This window comes from Coptis chinensis, chromosome 2 (genome assembly GCF_015680905.1).
Source record: "Coptis chinensis isolate HL-2020 chromosome 2, ASM1568090v1, whole genome shotgun sequence".
In the NCBI taxonomy this organism is placed as follows: domain Eukaryota; kingdom Viridiplantae; phylum Streptophyta; class Magnoliopsida; order Ranunculales; family Ranunculaceae; genus Coptis; species Coptis chinensis.
Genome location: NC_141457.1, coordinates 20,669,326 through 20,690,100, shown reverse-complemented (window position 1 = coordinate 20,690,100; position 20,775 = coordinate 20,669,326). Strand labels below are relative to the sequence as shown.

The 20,775-nt window shown below is 38.1% G+C and overlaps 2 protein-coding genes and 1 pseudogene across 4 annotated transcripts; 2 read left to right on the top strand and 1 right to left on the bottom strand.

Annotated features, from left to right (window-relative positions):
- Positions 1-674: 674 nt before the first annotated feature.
- On the bottom strand, positions 675-12,373 carry LOC147515292 (catalytic/ hydrolase). 2 transcript variants are annotated; one of them, XM_086586576.1, is made up of 10 exons: positions 11,961-12,373; positions 11,815-11,886; positions 4,990-5,069; positions 4,359-4,458; positions 4,218-4,271; positions 3,951-4,028; positions 3,633-3,730; positions 3,495-3,552; positions 1,400-1,521; positions 675-1,077 (listed from the first exon to the last, which is right to left on the bottom strand). In XM_086586576.1, the coding sequence occupies exons 1-10, from the start codon at positions 12,153-12,155 to the stop codon at positions 921-923; spliced, it is 1,014 nt and encodes a 337-aa protein (XP_086442702.1). In that variant the 5' UTR covers positions 12,156-12,373; the 3' UTR covers positions 675-920. The 2 variants fall into 2 exon arrangements, with proteins under 2 accessions (XP_086442702.1, XP_086442696.1); XM_086586570.1 differs by having other exon boundaries at positions 1,400-1,539; positions 11,961-12,217.
- A 1,121-nt stretch (positions 12,374-13,494) lies between these two features.
- On the top strand, positions 13,495-15,892 carry LOC147515291 (cation/H(+) antiporter 15 pseudogene; annotated as a pseudogene).
- A 1,298-nt stretch (positions 15,893-17,190) lies between these two features.
- Positions 17,191-20,495, top strand: LOC147515290 (cation/H(+) antiporter 15-like). 2 transcript variants are annotated; one of them, XM_086594464.1, is made up of 3 exons: positions 17,191-17,518; positions 17,985-18,986; positions 19,139-20,495. In XM_086594464.1, exons 2-3 carry the CDS (start codon positions 17,991-17,993, stop codon positions 20,273-20,275), a joined length of 2,133 nt encoding a protein of 710 aa, XP_086450590.1. In that variant the 5' UTR covers positions 17,191-17,518; positions 17,985-17,990; the 3' UTR covers positions 20,276-20,495. The 2 variants fall into 2 exon arrangements, with proteins under 2 accessions (XP_086450590.1, XP_086450589.1); XM_086594463.1 differs by having other exon boundaries at positions 17,191-17,652.
- Positions 20,496-20,775: the final 280 nt, after the last annotated feature.

Genomic DNA, 20,775 nt, shown 5'->3' with positions numbered 1-20,775 from the left:
GACGGGTTGGGTTTGAACATAGAACCTACACCCATAGCCCCGACCAAGATAAAACAAGATGGGCGGGGTCTATTTTTCGAAGTCGGTGCGAGTTTGGGTGGCGGGTGAAGACCGAGTACCCTACCGAATAATGGGTCAACGGTTTTTTTTTACACTCCTAAGTGGACCTCAAGACAATCCCAAGCTCACTCTAAAGCAAGGCCCAAAATTTCGATATCGGTTAATATATCGGTGTACTCAAAAACCGAGATATATCGGATATATCGGATATCTCGGTTTTTTTGGTGACCAGTCCAAAGTTTCTAAAATATCGGATATCTCGCCGATATATCTCGAATATATCAAAAATTTCAATATTAAGTTATTAACAATTGGTCAAAAAGTCAACTGATATATATCGATTATCTCGGAAATATCGTTTATATCGGCGATATAAACTTTCATATCGGAAATTCCGATATATCTCGGAAAAAAAGGGATTCAATATTCGGTGGATATATGTCGGAAATATCGATATCGGTGTACCAATTTACCAAGATATATCGGCGAGATATCAGATATATCGGCGATATTTTGAGCCATGCTCTAAAGTTATACAGACAATGCATTACTTACCCACCCCTTTAAAGGGAAATAAAATAAATAAATAGTCAAAAGTTGAAGGGACAAAAATCTCCAAACAAAATTTCTAAAAATTTCCTTGCAAAACTATGGTTAACCACGAATGTGTTTTTCAGTTGTAGAAAAATTTAATTTGCTTAACCATGCGTCACTCCGATGGGCAATGGTACAGAAGTTTTCTGAACTTATATAGTCAGAAACCATATTGAAGAAGATTTCTATCATATTGGTAATCAACATTTCATTACAGAGATCTAAAGATAAGAACACAAACATTTTAGTTCAAGGTGACCATCTTGTTAAGAAGCAATCCATGATCCTGCAAAAAGATCGATTGCACTTCTCCCCATAATCCACTCCAAATCAGAAGACTGCAAGCGCAATTTACCAGCAACATAAGCAACAACATCCTTTCCTCCTTTATATCCACATTCAGGAACAATGTACGGAAAATCACTGCAACATAGTGGAAATTAGACCAAGCAGAGTCATATTATTCATAACAAGCTTCCTAAGTATGGTCTCAGTTAGATTAGACCAAGCAGAGTCATATTATTCATCTTGGTGTTGACAAGGCCCAGTCAGTATCCAGGATCATTACTATAGTTTTTCCTTATCAACAGCTCATTTGTATAAATTGGATGAGATCCATCAGCGTTTCTTATATTTTGCTATCTTATCTATGTTTGAACTAGATTGTTTGCATGGACTGAGATCCGAGTCATCTTGGTGTCAGACCAAAGTCATTCAAGACAACCCCTAGAAGAGAAAAGCTGACCTGCCCCACATGACACGGTTAGCACCATAAGATGAGAGAATTTCAGAAAGTAGTAGACATGTATCCTCATACGGAAAAGGCTCTCTTGACACGCGAAACAAGGCGCTGAACTTAACATAAACCTGCACCATCATCAAATACTTTCCAAAGATATAATATAAAACTTCCATAGTGTAGAATGCAATAATAATGGTGAGCACAAGATCATATTGTTTCCTGTAAAGTAGATTATAGAAATGTACACTGGCAAACCAACCCGCAAGTATCCAGAAACCAACAAAGACAACTAAAATTGCAAACCGGAGGAGGAAAAGACATGCACAATAATAATACATTGAAGATCAAATGATAAAGAAGAAAGAACATCAAAAGTAGAGAAGCCAAAAGCAGCTTTCCGGCCATTTATACAAACCCCTCTGTATATAACTTAGTAATCTGAAACTCGAGACAAACCATTAGTTGCCTAGTGGACAACAATATGACCCTTCTCTGAGGCATTTCTTAAGAACTATGAATCTGTCTCATCTCAAATAAGAACGTTCCGTAAGCCCTCAAAGATATATGTACTACAATCTCTCCATTATCGGAACCATTATGGAAAGCTTCAAGAATACAATTCTTACAGTTTCGGAATCCAATAACTTTTAGTTGCAGATTTAACAACCTTGCACTTTTTAATAAAAGAGCAACATATACACTCATTTTGGTGTGTGCAATAGTGAATCTAACTCGACTGATGGTCCTAGATATATCAATGAAAAGGAGAATGTAGTGGCCAATGTTCTTTAGACCTCTCTCACAAGTACCCAAATATATAATGCTATTTGTTGTGTGGATAGATATCTGGCAAATCAGCCTATTTGTCAGAGCCAGGTCCTAAGTCAAGCCAATAGTAGAGGAAAACATATCATTATAATATTTAAGAGACGCAATTTTAATGTACACTTGGAGGTCGTGTAATGATTATGAGGCCAGGTAACAAGGACACAAGTGGCCTTTCAACACATGACATGCAGAAGGTGAATAACATAGAAAGTATGGAAGTCCTTAATGTCGACACATGGACACAAAGAACATAATAATTTTGTTTTGGAGATACTTGAAATAAAGCATCTGCTCAGGGATAAATAAGAAATAAGCCTCACCAATAAGCAGCCTTAGCTGCATTCCATATAAGCCACATGAAGGGGATTCAAAACTAGTGCAAAAGTAATCCATGTACAAACATACTTAGAAATTTATGAAATCAAATAAGTAACATGGACACTTCATAATCTTAAAAAAATCTGATACACAGGCACACGGTGACACGGACACATTATGCACATTTCAGACTAGGGTTTCTTCTATACCCTAAAAGTCTAAGAAATAATCTATTAACATAATTACAACTCCATGATATGCAACTTTCAAAGTTATTTATTTGTGAGGAGGCGCTTCCAAAGGTCCTGACCCAAGAATTAGTTGTCTAGCTAAAGAATAGTAATAGTTTTATTTTCACTTAGCTGTATCCCCATGTCCTACTTCATATAGGTTGCCGTGTCAGACACTCCATATCTGTGTCAGACATCGACACGTGTATCCGTTTCAATGTGACTAAACTCACTAAATAAATAAATAACGAGTAGTTGGGAAAGAAAACCAAATGTCAGGAGAAAGGTGTCGCATGGCTGAGATTGACAGAAGGAAACACATGTAAGGTGGTGAGGAGGTCATAAAAGAATATAAAAAGGAAGACAAATTTTTTTTTTGCTCTTGTATAACAAAACCAGATGACGTTTTTCTTTGGAACTATGTTTAGACAAGTTCCATCATTATTTCTCGTTATTCATGCCCATCACTTCTAAAACAAAAATTAATTTCAGCTGTAATGATCATACAAAAGGAAAAGAAACGAGTATATACAGAGGCCTCTTCTTCTTGGTTTCAAATTTTGCTTTTAATTTCGACACAACGTATAGTCATCTTCTTTATGCTATCACATATCTCATATCAGTCAGGTCATAACAGGAGAGAAAGATGTCTCAGGTGAATCTAGGAGAGCAAAATCACATTCAGATCTAGCAGCATATTTATCTATGTACAAGCATTATACCTGTGGGAAGTTTGACAGTTTTAGAAGCCTAGAGTAGATCACCCTTTCCTCATCGGTTCTGTAATAATAGAGATGAATTAGTCTTTCCAACAGCAAACAGAAGCATCTGTTTGACTAAGATACAAAAAAAAAACTCACATTGGTGGTTTGCAGAAAGCTACATGATCAAGTAGCACAACTGTAGAAGGGAACTCCGAGCACAGCTCCTCAATTTCTGAAATATGCAGATCAAGACCCTGTACATAATCTTCTAGACAATCATAACAATGGAAGGCTTACAATGTTCTTAGTGAGAGTGGAAGAAAACAATAAGACAATCATACGTTAATGAAATGCCATGTACAATTTCACATTGATCAAGTGATCAACTAAAACAGTAATGAACAACAGATCCACTTGACTAAAGGACAACAATGAATCACAGTAACAGGAAAACAAAATGGTTTCATAGAATACCTTCATACACATAATTCCCACTGGCACTCCAAGTTCTCCAGCTTTCGAGAACATTGCCTTGCCAACTTTGTTTGTCATCTAAAAATATGAAACGACCGAGAAACTTGAGCCAGAGGATGCGAAAAAAGGATAAATAGTTGCCTACTGCAGTTGTAATTAGTTGGTACCGAGCCGAAGCAAGTTCCTACAGCTTTATATGTATACTTTGACTAATCAATCTGAAAAGTAACTACAGACAAAGAATATGCTTCTGAAGAAAATCTGTACCTTTTGACCAGAAGGCCACAAATACGGATTGAAGCGAACAGCACGATAACCATCCTAGAATAAATGATAGTAATAGGGTCAAAATCAGTTCCAAGAGACAAAGAGACTGATTATTTGATAAGATCAAGCTCTTGTAGGAACCTTCAAAATGAGATCCTCAAGCTGTTTGATCCCACTGCCATCTTCTGCAGGATTTGCAAGACAACAGCCAAGAAATTTGGATGGATACTTCTTCAAGACACTACCAAATGAAAAAAATAAAATTGAAAATAAGTAATAGAGCGAATAAAAAAGAAAATCGATTTTAAAGTTTTAGTATAAGAGATTAGTGTGTCGAAAAGTAGTAACATAATTCAAATAAAAGAAATACGAATATGATCCCTCTAAAATTCTAAATGTGTAGTCATCTACCCTGATAACCCACCGTGATTGGTCTAACAAAGACAGCTAAAGTTCTACTTCTGGTTACAACTACTTTTGAACTGATTATCTTCTACCCGCCGCCATTAATCTGAGTATGCTATATGGATCTTTGATTAAGCCCCCATTATATTGGATCAATAGATGGTGAATAAACCTAGCTACCATGCCACAGAGATGATAAGTTGTCTCTCAGTATCTATGAAGAGAGGGCCTAAGAATCTACTTAATCAATGTCTTGGATGAATATTATTTCTTTATAAAGTTCTAAAACGACGATGATATAATTAATATTGTTGTTACATAGGTGCCCAATAAAGTAGAGAAAAGTAACAGTAGTGATTCCACTGACCTTGTTATCAAAGAATGGTCAAACTTATGATTAATGGGCTGTACAATTAAGGCGCCATCGACCCCTGCTTCTTCCATGCACTTCAAGAACAAGAAAAAGGGACAACATCATCCACTTCATATAATGTATTCAACTTCATACAGCGTAGCAAAAAGAAAAACATTTTACACAACTGAAAGTTTGTAGCAAATATCTTTCACCACTAAACTAAAAAACGAACTCCCTCATGCACCTGTAGCACCTGTGTGGTCATTCTCACTATATATATATATATATAATTGTGGGAGAAGAAAGAGACAGGCGCGTGCACCCTTCAGTTGCACATGATGATGGCGCGTGCGCGCCCCTAGTCAGTTCGTGACAGTTCGATAGATTTGTGTGTTTCTATAAAAGGAAGACTCCACTCTTTTAGAAACAACACAGACGATTGTGCACTTGTGTTGTGCCTATATATATCTCTGTAATAAAACCCTAAAAATCAATCAAGCAATAAACCTCTTTCTTCTCCAGTGGACGTAGGTTGCCGCAATGGCACCGAACCACTATAAATCTTGTGTTTTGTCTCTTTGATTGGTTGTTGTTTTCTACATGGTATTAGAGCGGAGCGCTTAATCTCTTCTCTCAATCAACCTCAATTTACTTAAACACAAAAAAAAAACTAAGACAGATCCAAAACCAAACCCAAAGTCTGCTGTGACAACAGAGACAGAATCTAATCCCGGTTGGAAGCTGTCATCAATTTTTTTGAATGGAACAAACTATATACCTTGGTCTAGGGCTGTTTGGTTATCTCTGGGTGGCAAAAGAAAACTAGGGTTCATTAATAGTGCAAATGTGTGTCCTGCCATTAATGATGCTGAATATGAGAATTAGGTTTCCAATGATCAGCTTATTCAATCTTGGTTACTCAATTCGATGGAGTCAACTATTGCTGGAATTTTTACTTTCTCTAATTCTGTAAAGGAGATGTGGGATTTAATTGAAGATTTATACGGAAACCAGAACAATTCTGCCCGTGTTTTTGAACTTCAACTTCCAATCGGTGTTTTGCAACAAAGTGAGAAGATTTTTACAGAACACCGTGGGAATCTGAAGAAATTGTGGGATGAGTTAAACATATATCGTTCACACACCACAGATGCTAAGACTCTTTTGAAACGGGCTGAAGAGGATAAAATCTTCGCAGTATTTCGTAGTCTTAAACCAGAATATGAAAATCGAAAATTTGGAAAGCAATATTCTAATGGAAAACACTCTTCTTTGTCACTTGCTGCTGTTTGTGCAACTATTCAGAGAGAGGAAACAAAGAAGAAAACCATGAACTCCGAGTTGAAGTCTTCAATCTCTGAATCTACTGTACTACTTGTAGAAAACGATTTTTGAAAGAAGTCACAGGGATTCGAAAAAGGTAAGGGAAAAAGAGAACCGTCTTACTGTGATCATTGTGGAAAAAACTGGCACACCAAGGACCGTTGTTGGGAATTACATCCGCATCTTAAAAGGGAACTGTCCAAGAAAGATCATGCTACAGTAGCCAAGACATCAATTTCCAACTCAGATATTAGTCATCAGTTGAGTCAAATTCTCCAACAACTCACTAAGTCCATGCCATCTAGCAAAAGTTAGTATATCTCAACTCATGTGTCAGGTAATTTACATGCCTATTTCACTATGCCAGAAAATAGTAACTCATGGATAATTGATTTGGAGGCTACTGATCATATGGCTAATTGCTCTACCTCTGTCCATAATTTTGTGTCAAAGACCGAAAAACATAATATTTCCATAGCCAATGGATCCACCGTTCCCATTCTAGGTAGTGGTCAAGTGGATTTTTTTTATCAAAGTCTCAAGAGTGACGCTCTTGTTGTTCCTTCCTTCCCTGTCCAACTTCTATCTGTTGGAAAAATTACAAATTCTTTAAATTGTGATGTCATTTTTTCTCTTAACTCTGTCGTCTTTCAGGATCGAAAGTCGAAGAGGACAATTGGTGAAGGAATTTATTCCAATGGGCTCTATTTGTTGAAGTCTCATAAAAAGGCGTGTCAAGCTAGTGGTTTAGTTGAAAGTCGCACTTTGCATAAAAGATGTGGGCATCCATCTAGTTGTGTCCTGTCAAATTTGTTTCTGCATGTTTCTATAAACTCTGATAATGTTTGAATTGTTTGTCAATTTTCTAAACAAACTCGTTTACCTTTTCCAAACTCGCATACTATGTCTAATAATTTGTTTGAATTAATCCACTCTGATTTATGGGGACCTGCTCCTGTTATTTCTTATGATGGCTATAAGTATTTTGTGTTGTTTATTGATGATAAATCTAGTGCTATATGGTTATATTTGTTGAAATCGAAGACTGAGGTTGTGACTGTTTTCAAAGATTTTCACAATATGAATACTAATAAGTTTGGTGCTAGATGTTTAGATCTGACAATGGCACTGAGTTTTGCAAAAGTCTGTTACCTGAGTACTTTCATAGCCAGGGGATAATTCATCAAACTAGCTGTGTTGGCACACCTCAACAAAATGGTGTGGTTGAAAGAAAAAACAGACATTTTCTCGAAACTACTCATGCTCTTATGCAGTGTTATCAAAGTCGTACGATTCTCGACTTGAATCGTACGACTCGAGTCGAGTCTTAATCAAAAAGATTAGAATCGTACCAGTAAATCGTGAATGACAGGAATCGTTACAAAATCGGGATTCGAATCGCAAAATCGTAGGAATCGTAAATAATAACGATTCCTTCGATTCAAAAAACAGCAATAGGTACGTACAGATCAAGATCAAAAGAAAAAAGAAACGAAGAAATATAAAGAAATCAGAGAACTTACAGGTAAGTTTTCTACTTTTTCTTCTTCTACTACTTCTTCTTCTACTTCTACTTCTAATTCTTCTTCTTCTCTTCTATTCTCCTTTCTTTTCTTCTTTTTTCCATCTGAAACTCCTCAATTTTTTTTGTTTTGTTGAGGAAAGCCACGAAGGGTATTATATTGGCTATATGGACCTGGTTAGGTCCAAGTGTCCAACCCAACATAAATATAACTTTAGCCCATATCTATTCCGAAAATTAGACCAATTTCAACGAAATTTCAGTCTTTTTTTAGAAATTTTGACCATTATGCCTCCAATTTCAACGAAATTTCAGCCTTTTTAGAGTATTAGACCAATTTCAACGAAATTTCAGTCTTTTTTTTAGAAATTTTGACTATTATACCTCCAATTTCAACGAAATTTCAGTCTTTTTAGAGTGTGGAATGGAGATTTGGGGATTTCTTATACTCCAAAGCTTTCAACATTTCTCTTAAAATGGATACGATTTACTTTTTATATAATATGGCTTGAATCTTACGATTTACGACTCGATACGATTTACGATTCGGTAAAAATGGAAAACAATTCCCATTTCGATTCAGGAGTTGACAACATTGCTCTTATGTTAAGCATTAATGTTCCTAAGTAATACGGGTCTCATGGCGTCTTAACTGCTACCTATCTGATTAATCGTCTTCCCAGTCGGGTTCTTGGTTTTAAGTCACCATTAGAAGTGCTCAAGTCTAGGCCGCTGGATCTCTCTCATCTGCGAGTTTTCGGGTGTGTTTGTTATGTATATCAGCAAATTATTCATCGAGATAAATTTAATACTCGGGCTACTTGATGTATTTTTTTTGGTTATTCTACCACACAGAAAGGCTACATATGTAACAATCCGGCGACAAGAAAACTGGTTGTCTCTTGTGATGTACGATTTGTAGAATCTGAAGCTTTCTTTCAAGCTTTAGTTATGCCTGGGAATCGGTCCCAGGAGGAGTGTTTGGCAGATTTGGCACCTCTCCCAGCAGTTGGTGAAGGTATGTTCCTGCCACAGAAGTTATTGGCACCTGTACTGAAGAAGACATTGCACATATAGAGGCACGTGCGCCCTCACCTACTGTAGAACTAAGGCGCGTGCGCCTTCTCACTACAGAAGTTCTTGATTATGATTCTCGTATTCAGACAAAGGCGTGTGCGTCCTCACCCACTGAAGATCTAAGGTGCGTGCGCGCTCCACCTGATTCTCAAGCCCCTCCAGTTCCTCGACAATCTGAACGGGAGAGACGACCTCCAGTAACTCTCAAGGATTACTATAAATCCGATAGAAAACGGCATCCTCCAGTAACTCATCAGAATTTTTATTCATTGCTTGACATTTCATATCCTCTATAGGAGCATATAACGTATGCCAATATCACTTCATCTCATCATGCTTTCTTAAGTATAGTCGATGATGTGCAAGAACCAAAGAACTTTAGAGAAGCTAATTCTTGTCCAGTATGGAGAAAGGCAATGCAAGAAGAACTTCGTGCTCTAGACAAGAATGAAACTTGGGAAATTGTTATGCTACCTTACGGAAAGAAGACAGTTGATTGTAGTTGGGTGTTCAGAAACAAATTCAACAATAATGGTTCTTTAGAGAGGCCTAAAGCTTGACTCGTTGCAAGGGGATTCACCCAAACATATAGTCAGGACTACAAGGAGACTTTGCACTAGTTGCAAAGATGAACAAGTTTAGAGTTCTTGTATCTCTAATTCTCTAACTGTAAATCAAGACTGGAAATTATTTCAGATGGATGTTAAAAATGCATTCTTACACGGTGATCTTAAAGAAAAAGTGTATATGAGCATCCCACCTGGACATCCAAAGGAGGCTAAGGTTGGATTAGTATGCAAGTTAAAAAAGGCTATCTATGGACTTAAACAATCTCCACGAGCATGGTATACCAAGCTCAGTTCTGTTTTAGTCATGACCGGTCTTAAGCGGAGTGATGCTGATCCTTCATTATTTGTTAAGTTTAGCAGGCCAGGCTTGGTTGTTGTTCTTATTTATGTTGATGACATAATTATCACAGGTAATGACCATATCGAAATCTCTAAGCTCAAGGATCTACTGCACAAGAAATTCGCCATCAAGAATCTGGGTATTATGAAGTATTTTCTTGGGATCGAAATTGCCTATTCAAAAAGGGGCATATTTCTTAATCAAAGAAAGTATGTGCGTGTTGAATCTTTTGTGTGAAGCAGGAAAGCTGGGGGTAAAACCATCTAATTCTCCAACTGACATTGGAGCCAAGTTGGAAAACACCAGTGATCTTCTTATTGACATTGGTTAGTATCAGCGAATAGTTGGTAAACTCATATATTTAACTATTACCCGACCAGATATTTTTTATGCAGTAAGCTTGGTTAGTCGCTTTATGCAAGCTCCAAGGACTCAACATATGAATGCAATTTCTAGAATACTGCAATATCTGAAAGGGTCGCCAGGCAGAGGTATTTGGATGCGGAAAAATGGGCATACATCTATTATTGCCTATACAGATACTGATTGGGTAGGATGTCCAATTGATTGGCGGTCTATTTCTGGTTATTGTACCTTTGTGGGAGGTACTTTGGTCATTTGGAAAAGCAAGAAACAGAATGTGGTGGCTCGTTCTAGTGCTGAAGCTGAGTATAAGGCTATGGCTTCCACCACCAGTGAAATTATATGGCTGCGAGCCCTTCTGAAGGATTTGTGCTTTGGTTTGCATCTGCCAACTACACTTGACTGTGATAATCAAGTTGCAATGCACATTGCAGCAAATCCGGTGTTCCATGAGAATACTAAGCATATTGAAGTTAACTGTCATTTTGTGCGTGAAAAAATACAGTCCAACATTGTTGCTACCTCCTTTGTTCGCAGTGACCAATAGCTTGCAAACATTTTTACCAGGGCCTTCCAGCTTCCAAGTTCCATGATATACTTTCCAAGTTGGGCTCGCTGGATATCTTCGCACCAACTTGAGGGGGAGTGTGGGAGAAGAAAGAGACAAGCGCATGCACCCTTCAGTTGCACATGATGAAGGCGCGTGCGCGCCCCTAGTCGGTTCGTGACAGTTTGATAGATTTGTGTGTTTCTATAAAGGGAAGACTCTACTCTTTTAGAAACAACACAGACGATTGTGCACTTGTGTTGTGCCTATATATATATATCTCTGTAATAGACACCTAAAAATCAATCAAGCAATAAATCTCTTTCTTCTCCAGTGGATGTAGGTTGCCGCAATGGCATATATATATTCTTATTTCAATAAAGATTACTTGTGAAAAAAAAAAATTGCATCACAATAGTTCTACCATTGGATGGCATTTTATAAGTACCAGACACCACTTTTATACGCGCAACAAAGTCGAACACTGACCCATGTTGGACTAAAATTTGGCCATAAGTCAGTCTTAAGATAACATCCCAACATTGGGGAATATCTTAGTATCCCAGCTTATGATTTTAGTTTTCCGCTCCATGATAACTCAAACTCTGAGGAATATTAGCTAATTTCTAAGACTTGGTATCAAAAACAAGCAAACATCCAAGGTTTGAGACCAAGAAACGGAAACTAGAATCTACATAAGAATGATTAGGTTCTATGTATGTGCAGGTCTCAAAATCATGATAAGTAAGTAGACAGGCCTAACTTCGGAGATGACGAATTGGAAGTCTCGTGGTAGATTATCATGACCCTAGGTCAAGTAATTAGCTCTCTGCTCACTGGCAGCCAGAGCTTTTGAGGAGGTAATTGCTGTAAATAAACACAGACAACTTGCCACACAACTCAACGCCCTTAATAAGGGAAAAATTACTTATTTTTCTACCCTTTCTTATTTCTATATATTTGTCAACACCACCTAACCATCTAATATAACACAAACTTCCATCTAACCCCTTGAGCCAAAAAAGGACACCGGCATTGAAACATTGGGTAGTTATTAACAAGCAACAAGATATTAACAAGCCTTAAAAAAAATTACCTCAAGCAAGAAATCAAGTGACCCAAGTAAAGTTGGTTCATTACCAGGACAGTAAGGATACTCATTTGCAGCCTTCAAAACAAAAAAAATAATAATAAGGTAAGCTTTCCACTTTCCAGTACTATCCCATGTATCATAGTTATTACCTGTTGTGGTGATGCCCATATGTGCAAGTGTGAGTCAATAATCTTATGTGGAGGAGGAGAAGTAGTAGTTGAGGGTGTTCCTGACATTTTAGTTGAGCTTCGATATCGAAATGTAAAAGGAGATGAACGAGTGTTGGAAAGTGAGGTACTACTTATTATAAGTGGCTTCGTCACTCTTACTAAAGCTACTGCCATTTCTTTCTTGTCGTGAGTAAGCAAAACTGATTGGGGAGTTTGAGTAAGCAAAGGCAGAAATGTTGATAGTTTGTGATATATATCGGAAGTATTCGTGATATAAGAATTTGGTATCTTGAAAAGACATATATGGGTAATTTATTAGGAGTTTTAGACATAAAATGAAAACTGGGAAAAATAATCCAGAAGATGCTCTCATATATGCATTAATAGGACGTTCGTTGTGCTTCAGTAACCTCACTAACTTAAATCCGCCAAAAACAAAAATAAAAATCTAGAAGGTGCATTCCCTATTTAGTTTAATTTTTCGCTAATGAGTCATCATCATATGTTAAAAAACCTTGAACGAGTTCACAATCTAGAAGAGGTCCTACCCGTTTCACAAGGCAACATTTGCTCCTAGACATTTGGTCCCTCATTTTTCCACCGTAAGATTCCCCAGCCAATAAGGAGTAACTTCGGAATATTTTACCATGCTGGTCCTTGACGCGCCCCTCTCAATATTTGCTAACCTTTTTCCAGCTTAATAATCCAAGTCTAACTATTTTTTCACTTTTTTTCTTTTCTTTTCTTCTTCCCTTACTACAACCTTCCAGGCTTCATTAGGGACGTACGTGAAAGAGTTTTTGGTGCATGCTTTTTCTTTCTTTAATGTCATTTTCTGGTACGTGCAACAAGCTAGAGAAATTGGTTATTGCATTGCTAAGGAGGCTATACGAAGGCCATGTCAACCCTCATCGATGTATGGCCTAATTCGTCGCTCTGTATATCGGTCCATGCGATCAATTCAAGAGGTGTATTTCTTGGACAGGATCCTCTTAACTACTCCACCCCTTTATTTTTATTGCAACTCTTTATAGCTTCATTTACCGCGATTACAATCACTACTCTCCTCAAGCCTCTCGGAATACCTGCAATGGTATCGCAAATCTTAGTAAGCTCCTTGTCCTTGCATTGTATGTTTCCGATATATCAATTTTTCTTTTATTAAATGATTCAACATATTTAATTTGGCCGCCTACAACGTAAAGAAAATGTCGAATAAATATAAAAAATGGATCAGAAAACGTATCCGTTTGACTGACTTGTAGTATGTGTGTGTTAAGTTAATGACTATGTCCATGGGCACTTCAACAAAGATCTTCCACACGACCACAAGCAAAGGACAACGAAAATTGGACAATCAAATTAAGTTACATAAGTATGAAACCACCTTTTTTTTTCCCAACAACTGCATTTTAATGTTAACAACGATACATACTCCTAGCTAGTACTGCACATTTGCTTGTTGTACACATTTGAATGACGGTTGACTTCTTTTTTTATCTCACAGGGCGGTATGCTACTAGGTCCTTCATTTTTCGGACATTTCCTTGAATACTTGCGAAGGATATTCCCTTTTAGAAGTTTTATGGTGATAGATACATATGCAGTTTTGGGTACAATCTTCCAACTTTTCATGATAGGAGTGCAATTGAATCCAATGCTGCTAGCGAGGGCAGGAAGAAAATCTCAGGTTATTGGTGTTTTAGTAGTTATCATCCCTTTGACGTTATCTGTTACTTGTGCCTGTGTTTTAACATCAATAACCCAGGGAAACGATAAGCTAAATCGGCCTGATCTGTGGAGGGTTGGAGCAGCACAGTCCATGTCTGCCTTCCCTGTCATTGCTTGTTACCTTTCTGAACTTAATATCCTGAACACGGAGTTCAGCCGTGTCGCCTTTTCTTCTTCATTGGTTAGTGGTGTATTGTGTTTTTCCTTGGTAACGATCTATATGATCTTTTACCACGCTTTGAACAAAATAGCAGCACTTCTAATGATGATCTTCTTTTCGGCCTTGGTGCTGATGCTAATTGTGTTTATACTGCGACCAGCAACCATGTGGATGATTAAACAGATACCAGAGGGACATATAATGAGGGAGGAATATTTGTGCGCCGTGTTTATGTTGGTAATGATGCTATCTTATATCTGTCGATCGCTTCACCTACACATATTGTTTGGACCTTTCATATTTGGGGTAACAATTCCATCTGGTCCACCTCTAGGATCAGCCCTAGTTGAAAGGCTTGAGTTTTTCAATACATGGATGATCATGCCTATTTTCTACACCGAGTATGGGATGATGGTGAATATCTTTGACGTTGAGTTGACGAGCACTCTCATTGTTGAATTTATTATTCTCGTTAGTTGCACCGGAAAATTTCTAGGGGCATTTTTACCTGCTCTGTACTACAGTATGTCCTACACGGATGCTACCTTACTTGGCCTCACAATGAACGCCCAAGGCTTTCTCGAGCTTTCCTTTTTTAAAATGTTGATGGACGCTCAGGTAAGACAACAAATTCTAACTACCATTTGAATTCTATTCGTAAATGGTTAATTCTTGAGCTTCCTAAGTTTTAAGCAGATTACTAATTTCATGAGAATGTTGTTTTCTAATTAATGGAATGCAGATACTTGATAAGAAGTCCTATCAGATCATGGTTGGGTCGATGATAGTGATAACGGGAGCTTTCGCACCTCTAGTAAGTTATCTCCACAAGTCTTCAACAAAATACCAACTCCACAACAGAAGAACCATTCAACACTCTCAACCTAATATCGAACTCCGAGTTCTAGCATGCATCCACGACCAAGAAAATGTTCCTTCCATCATTCATCTCCTAAAGGCCTCTAATCCGACCAAAGAAAGCCCTATCAATGTGAGCATCATTCATTTTATGGAGCTTGTAGGCCGGGCAACCCCCCTCCTCATTTCGCACAAAGTGCACAAAAAAGCTTCTGCTATTACTGCAGGGTCTCAACGGATCATCAATGTGTTTAAACTATACGAAGAAAACAACCGAGGGAGCATTTTGTTGCACCCCTACACCGTGGTATCATCTTACGCTTCGATGCACAATGATGTATGTATGCTTGCGCACCACAAAAGGACTTCTCTTATTATTCTCCCCTTCCACAAGTTGTTAGCTAGTGGCGTCAATAATAGTGGTATTAAGACAATGAACAGCAACGTCCTTGACAAAGCCCCTTGTTCTGTTGGAATCCTCATCGACCGTGGACTTCTTGGTGGCATCAAGTTTGTTCTTGCAAACTGGTTGTCGTACCATGTTGCAGTTGTCTTCGTGGGCGGCCCCGATGACAGAGAGGCATTAGCGTATGGGACTAGAATGTCTGAACACCCAAACATTGAGGTCAGTATAATTCGGTTCCTCATGGCTGAGAATAAAGAGATAGACACAGTGGAGAGGAATCTTGACGAAGAGACGGTGACTGATTTTAAGTTCAGAACTGCATACAACAATCGAGCCACATACATCGAGAAAGAGGTAAGTAATGGACTAGGGGTAATCAATGTAATTGAATCGATGGGAAACAAACACGAATTGATAGTTCTGGGGAGGCGCCATGATGATTCACCACTTATGCTTCAACTTACAGAATGGAATAAGTGCTCGGAACTGGGGATTATGGGAGACATATTCATGTTATCGGACTATGGTGGCAAGGCCACAATCTTGGTTGTGCAACAACAAACAAGAGTAGCACTATCTTCCACTGATCTGCTCCCGGATAACGATCTACAACAAAGAGCCCAGAGTATGAATGTGTTGATGTCGAATGTGTTTAATGAGGAAGAAATTCCTTTCAAAAAGGAAGATACCTAATGACATCTTCTCTCGAGATTTATTCGTTGTCTGTGTATATAGATATACCAATTTGTGTTTTCAGTCGTTATACTAAAATACACATACCTTTTGAATCAAGCTGTTAAGGCAGGAGTGTTTTGGTGGATACTAAAATTTGTTTAGGACAGAAAAGAGCCTTACCAAAAGAAAAGAAAAGAGTCGATCTTCATATATGATGTTCAAAATATAGTAGATCTCTTGATGTTAGGACTTTGGTTGCTTGGAGAGGGGAGACCCTACTATGACTATGCATTGTGGTACACTGGCAGGGGCAGCTCAAGACAATCGGGGCCTAAGCAAAGTTTGAATGCCAATGGATGGCGAATAGTTTTTTTTGTTTTGTTGGAGAAGGGGGAGAGAAACAAAGGGTCTATTTAGAACTAACGTTATTTCAATTACTAGTTATCTAACTCTTAACATAAGGGGCTGAAAAACAATAGTGAGCTGAATTGAATTATATTGGAGCCCTTTGAGCTACGGGCCCTAAACAGTTGCCTATTTTACTATGGGGTTGAGCCGGCCTGTACACTGTTACCATACTGTGTCACATATCAACATTACAAAAACTATGTCATGGAGACCTAAAACGCTTGAAGGAACAAGTCATGGAGAACGTTATATAACTCGATTCCAATGGTGGCAATTTATAGCTAGTCATGTTTACAAGAAGAAACCAAGTTATAGTTTTGATTGCCTCGAAGGTACTAGAGACGCTCTTTTTGATGATGAAATGCATATCTCGCCAAGGAGGAAAATTCAGTGAATTTTTATGGCAGCAAACTGTTTATTTAGACATAAAACTTAACGAAAAGATTGTCAAATCGAGCTTAAATTTTATGACTATAGAGGAGGCTCGGGTATAGAATATAGTTGGATCGGAACACACATAGAAATGGGGAGGAAATAATCTCAAAACAAGCTTGCCCTCCCTTTTTGTAATTGGGAAGACATAACCTCATTCTAATTTTCTTTAGACATGCCTCTCATTTTGCTTGATGCTGGTGAATTAGGTTTGACTCCCATGATGAAATGTCGAATATGCCTATCAAATATTTCAATTAAAACTTTAAACATTGAGTGCATTTATTGGTTCATGATTGTTAAATAGTAGAATAGAATGACTCGATTTTAAATAGCAAATTGCATACGAAATAGAAATTATTGAAGGCATATTCGGCATTTGATCATGAGAGTTTTATATTATTATTATTTGTTTATTGGAAGAAAACAGAAAACCTTGAGGTCAATAATTCCCATAAATGGGGGGAATTAAATTTCAAAGAAAACATTTACCAAAAGTGGCTCGACCTTAATTAATGAAGAAAGGATAATTCCGAACCTTACTTCGGCATTGACAGTTAACAGATAGAGATTACCACCTATATTTTTTTCCAGAAAAAGACAATACAAGTACCCTATATATGTGCTAGCCGGTTTTCTCTTAAATAACTAATACCCAGGCGGATTATAGTTGGTCACACATTTTATTTGTCCGTTTTAACTTGCGACTTAAAACGAGTTTTCTGTTTCTTGATGTTCTTCTACTACGAACTTGCAAGAAAAAGTGGCTATAGAGGATAGGCTCAGATCAGAACATGGCAGGGTTCAACATATACCAGTCAAATATCACACAAGAATGCGATTTCATCTATTCGAGCGCGTCTCTTGGTATATTTAACAATCCTTTCAAGTTCTCCTTCCCCCTACTGGAATTTCAACTTTTTATAGCTTCATTTACGTCCATTATTACCTCGGTTCTTCTTAAGCCTCTTGGCATGCCTACAACGGTTTCTCAGATCATCGTAAGCTCCTATTCCTTGCATATTTTGCATAATATGAATAGGTCTATATAAGCCATACTATCTTTTCATAGATTTCTAAATTGTGTTCAATCACAGAAACCGTTTTATAGGCTTTTCTTGGGTATGCCCATGATGACACTGATTGTATTGATCTCTGCTTGGTAAACCTGCAAATGTGAAACCACATTTTTTATTTTATTTTTTGTTTTTTTCAACAACCATATTCTAATGTTAAGAACATTTGCTTGTTGTACTCATCTCATAATTTTGAATGATTTCATTTATGTGACTTTTTTTTTTTAATACTGATGGACCTGTTTTTCATCACACAGGGCGGTATGCTACTAGGCCCTTCATTTTTGGGACGTTTCCAGACATACTTGCATAGGGTATTCCCTTTCTTAAGTTTTATAGTGATAGATACATATGCAGTTCTGGGTACAATTTTCCAAATCTTCCTGATTGGGGTGCGATTGAACCCAATGATGGTACTGAGGGCAGGAAGAAAATCTCAAGTTATTGGAGTTTTGGTCGTTATCCTCCCTTTGGCATTATCAGTTACTTGTGCCTGTCTTCTAACATCAATAACCCAGGGAAACGATAAGCTAAATCGCCCTGATCTGTGGCGGGTTGGAGCAGCACAATCTATGTCTGCCTTCCCTGTCATTGCTTGTTACCTTACTGAACTCAATATCCTAAACACGGAGTTCAGCAATGCTGCCTTTTCTTCTTCATTAGTTAGTGGTCTATTGTGTTTTTCCTTGGTGACGACTTATTTGACCCTGAACTATGCACGGAACAAATTAGCAGCGTTCATTATGGTTATCTTGCTTTCGGCTTTGGTTGCGATGCTAGTTGTGTTTATACTGCGACCAGCGATAATTTGGATGATTAAACAGATACCAGCAGGACATGTAATGAAGGAGGAATATTTGTGTGCTGTGTTTATAGTGGTAATAATGCTAGCTTTTCTCTGTCGATCGGCTCGCCTACACATATTGTTTGGACCTTTCCTGTTCGGGGTAATAATTCCATCTGGTCCACCTCTAGGATCAGCCCTAGTTGAAAGGCTTGAGTTCTTCAATACATGGATGATCATGCCTATGTTTTATACCGAGCATGGACTGAATGTGAATTTGTTTGACGTTGAGTTGACGAGCACTGTCCTTGTTGAATCAATTATTCTCATTAGTTGCACCGGAAAATTTCTAGGGGCATTTTTGCCTGCTCTGTACTACAGTATGTCCTACAAGGATGCCACCTTACTTGGCCTCACTATGAATGCCCAAGGTTTTCTCGAGCTTTCCTTTTTTAAAACATTGATGGACGCTCAGGTAAACAACAAATTCTAACCCATGTCAACTCTAACTACCACATGAATGCCATTATTAATTGGGTGTGAGTTTTATAAGTTTTTCATATGACAATTCTATACCCCCTATTTTCAATTTTATGAAAACGTCGTTTTTCAATTGATTATTTGCAGGTACTTGATAGGAAGTCCTTTGAAATTTTGTGTGGGTCGATGGTAGTGATTACAGGAGCTTGCGCACCTTTAGTAAGATATCTCCACACGTCTTCAACAAAATATAAACTACACAGCAGAAGAACCATTCAACACTCTCAATCTGATACAGAACTCCGCGTTCTAGCTTGCATCCACGACCAAGAAAATGTACCTTCTATCATCCATCTCCTAAAGGCCTCCAATCCGACAAAAGAAATCCCCATCAATGTGAGCATCATCCATTTTGTCGAGCTTGTTGGACGAGCGAGCCCCATCCTCATTTCTCACAAGGTGAACAAAAAACCTTCTGCTGCTACAGCATGCTCTCAGAAAATCATCAATGTGTTTAAACTCTATGAAGAAACCACCCGAGGGAGCATTTTGTTACACCCCTACACAGTGGTATCATCTTACGCAGCTATGCACAATGATGTATGTATGCTTGCACACCACAAAAGGACTTCTCTTATTATTCTCCCTTTCCATAAGGTGTTAGCTACCGGCGTTACTAACGGTGGTATTAAGACAATGAACAGCAACGTCCTTGACAAAGCCCCTTGCTCTGTTGGAATCCTCATCGACCGTGGACTTCTTGGTGGTATCAAGTTTGTTGTTGCAAACTGGTTGTCATATCATGTTGCTGTTGTCTTCGTGGGTGGCCCTGATGACCGAGAGGCTTTAGCATTCGTGACAAGAATGTCTGAACACCCAACGATTGAGGTCACTGTAATTCGGTTCCTCTCGGCTGACAATAGAGGGAATGACACAGCGGAGAGGAGTCTTGATGAAGAGGCGGTTACTGATTTTAAGTTCAGAACTGCATATAACAATCGGGCCACATACATGGAGGAGGTGGTAAAGGATGGACTAGGGGTAATCAATGTAATTGAATTGTTGGGAAATAAATATGAATTGATCGTTCTGGGGAGGCGCCATGATGATTCACCACTTATCTTTCAACTCACAGATTGGGACAAGTGCTCAGAACTGGGGATTCTGGGAGACACATTCCTCTTATCGGACTATGGTGGCATGGCCACAATCTTGGTGGTGCAACAACAAACAACAGTAGCATTATCTTCCAGTACTAATCAGTTTCAGGATAACGATCAATAACATTGTTGGAGTAGTATGAGGGCGTGCGCCCCTTAGTCCCTCCTTGTATGAGGGCGGGCGCCCCCTATATATTGTTGACCGTATGTGAAGTCTCACGTTTCTATGTAATGTCTCACGTTTCTATAGGTGTGGACTATCAGTTTGGTATGCCAAACCGAACTGTATCTAGTCTTTTTTATTCTCATGTATTGGGGTACTTTAACACCGGAAATAGGTTAAATATATATATGAAACTCTGGGTAGAGTATGATAACTCTCTCTAACCTTATTTTCCAACCTCCATTATTCTCTATTCTTCTTCTTGGTTTTTCTATTACAACAATGTATAACTCTCCTAGCATCACCACTAACAAACATAGTACACTTTTAATGTGTTAAACGAAAAAGAAATTTCATTCAAAAAGGAAAATACTTAATAACACATCATCTCTGGAGAATTATTCGTGGTCTTTGTATATAGATTTTATACTTCGTGTTTTCAGTCATTATACTAAATGCAC

Coding starts and splice junctions, on each gene's coding strand:
- LOC147515292 (XM_086586570.1), bottom strand. CDS start 12,155: ATGGCAGTAGCTTTAGTAAGAGTGACGAAGCCACTTATAATAAGTAGT. Junction 4,459..4,989: donor GACCATTCTTTGATAACAAG/GTCAGTGGAATC, acceptor TTCATTTGGTAG/TGTCTTGAAGAAGTATCCAT. Junction 1,540..3,494: donor AACTGTCAAACTTCCCACAG/GTATAATGCTTG, acceptor ATCTTTGGAAAG/TATTTGATGATGGTGCAGGT.
- LOC147515290 (XM_086594463.1), top strand. CDS start 17,446: ATGGCAGGGTTCAACATATACCAGTCAAATATCACACAAGAATGCGAT. Junction 17,653..17,984: donor CAACGGTTTCTCAGATCATC/GTAAGCTCCTAT, acceptor TTCATCACACAG/GGCGGTATGCTACTAGGCCC. Junction 18,987..19,138: donor AAACATTGATGGACGCTCAG/GTAAACAACAAA, acceptor GATTATTTGCAG/GTACTTGATAGGAAGTCCTT.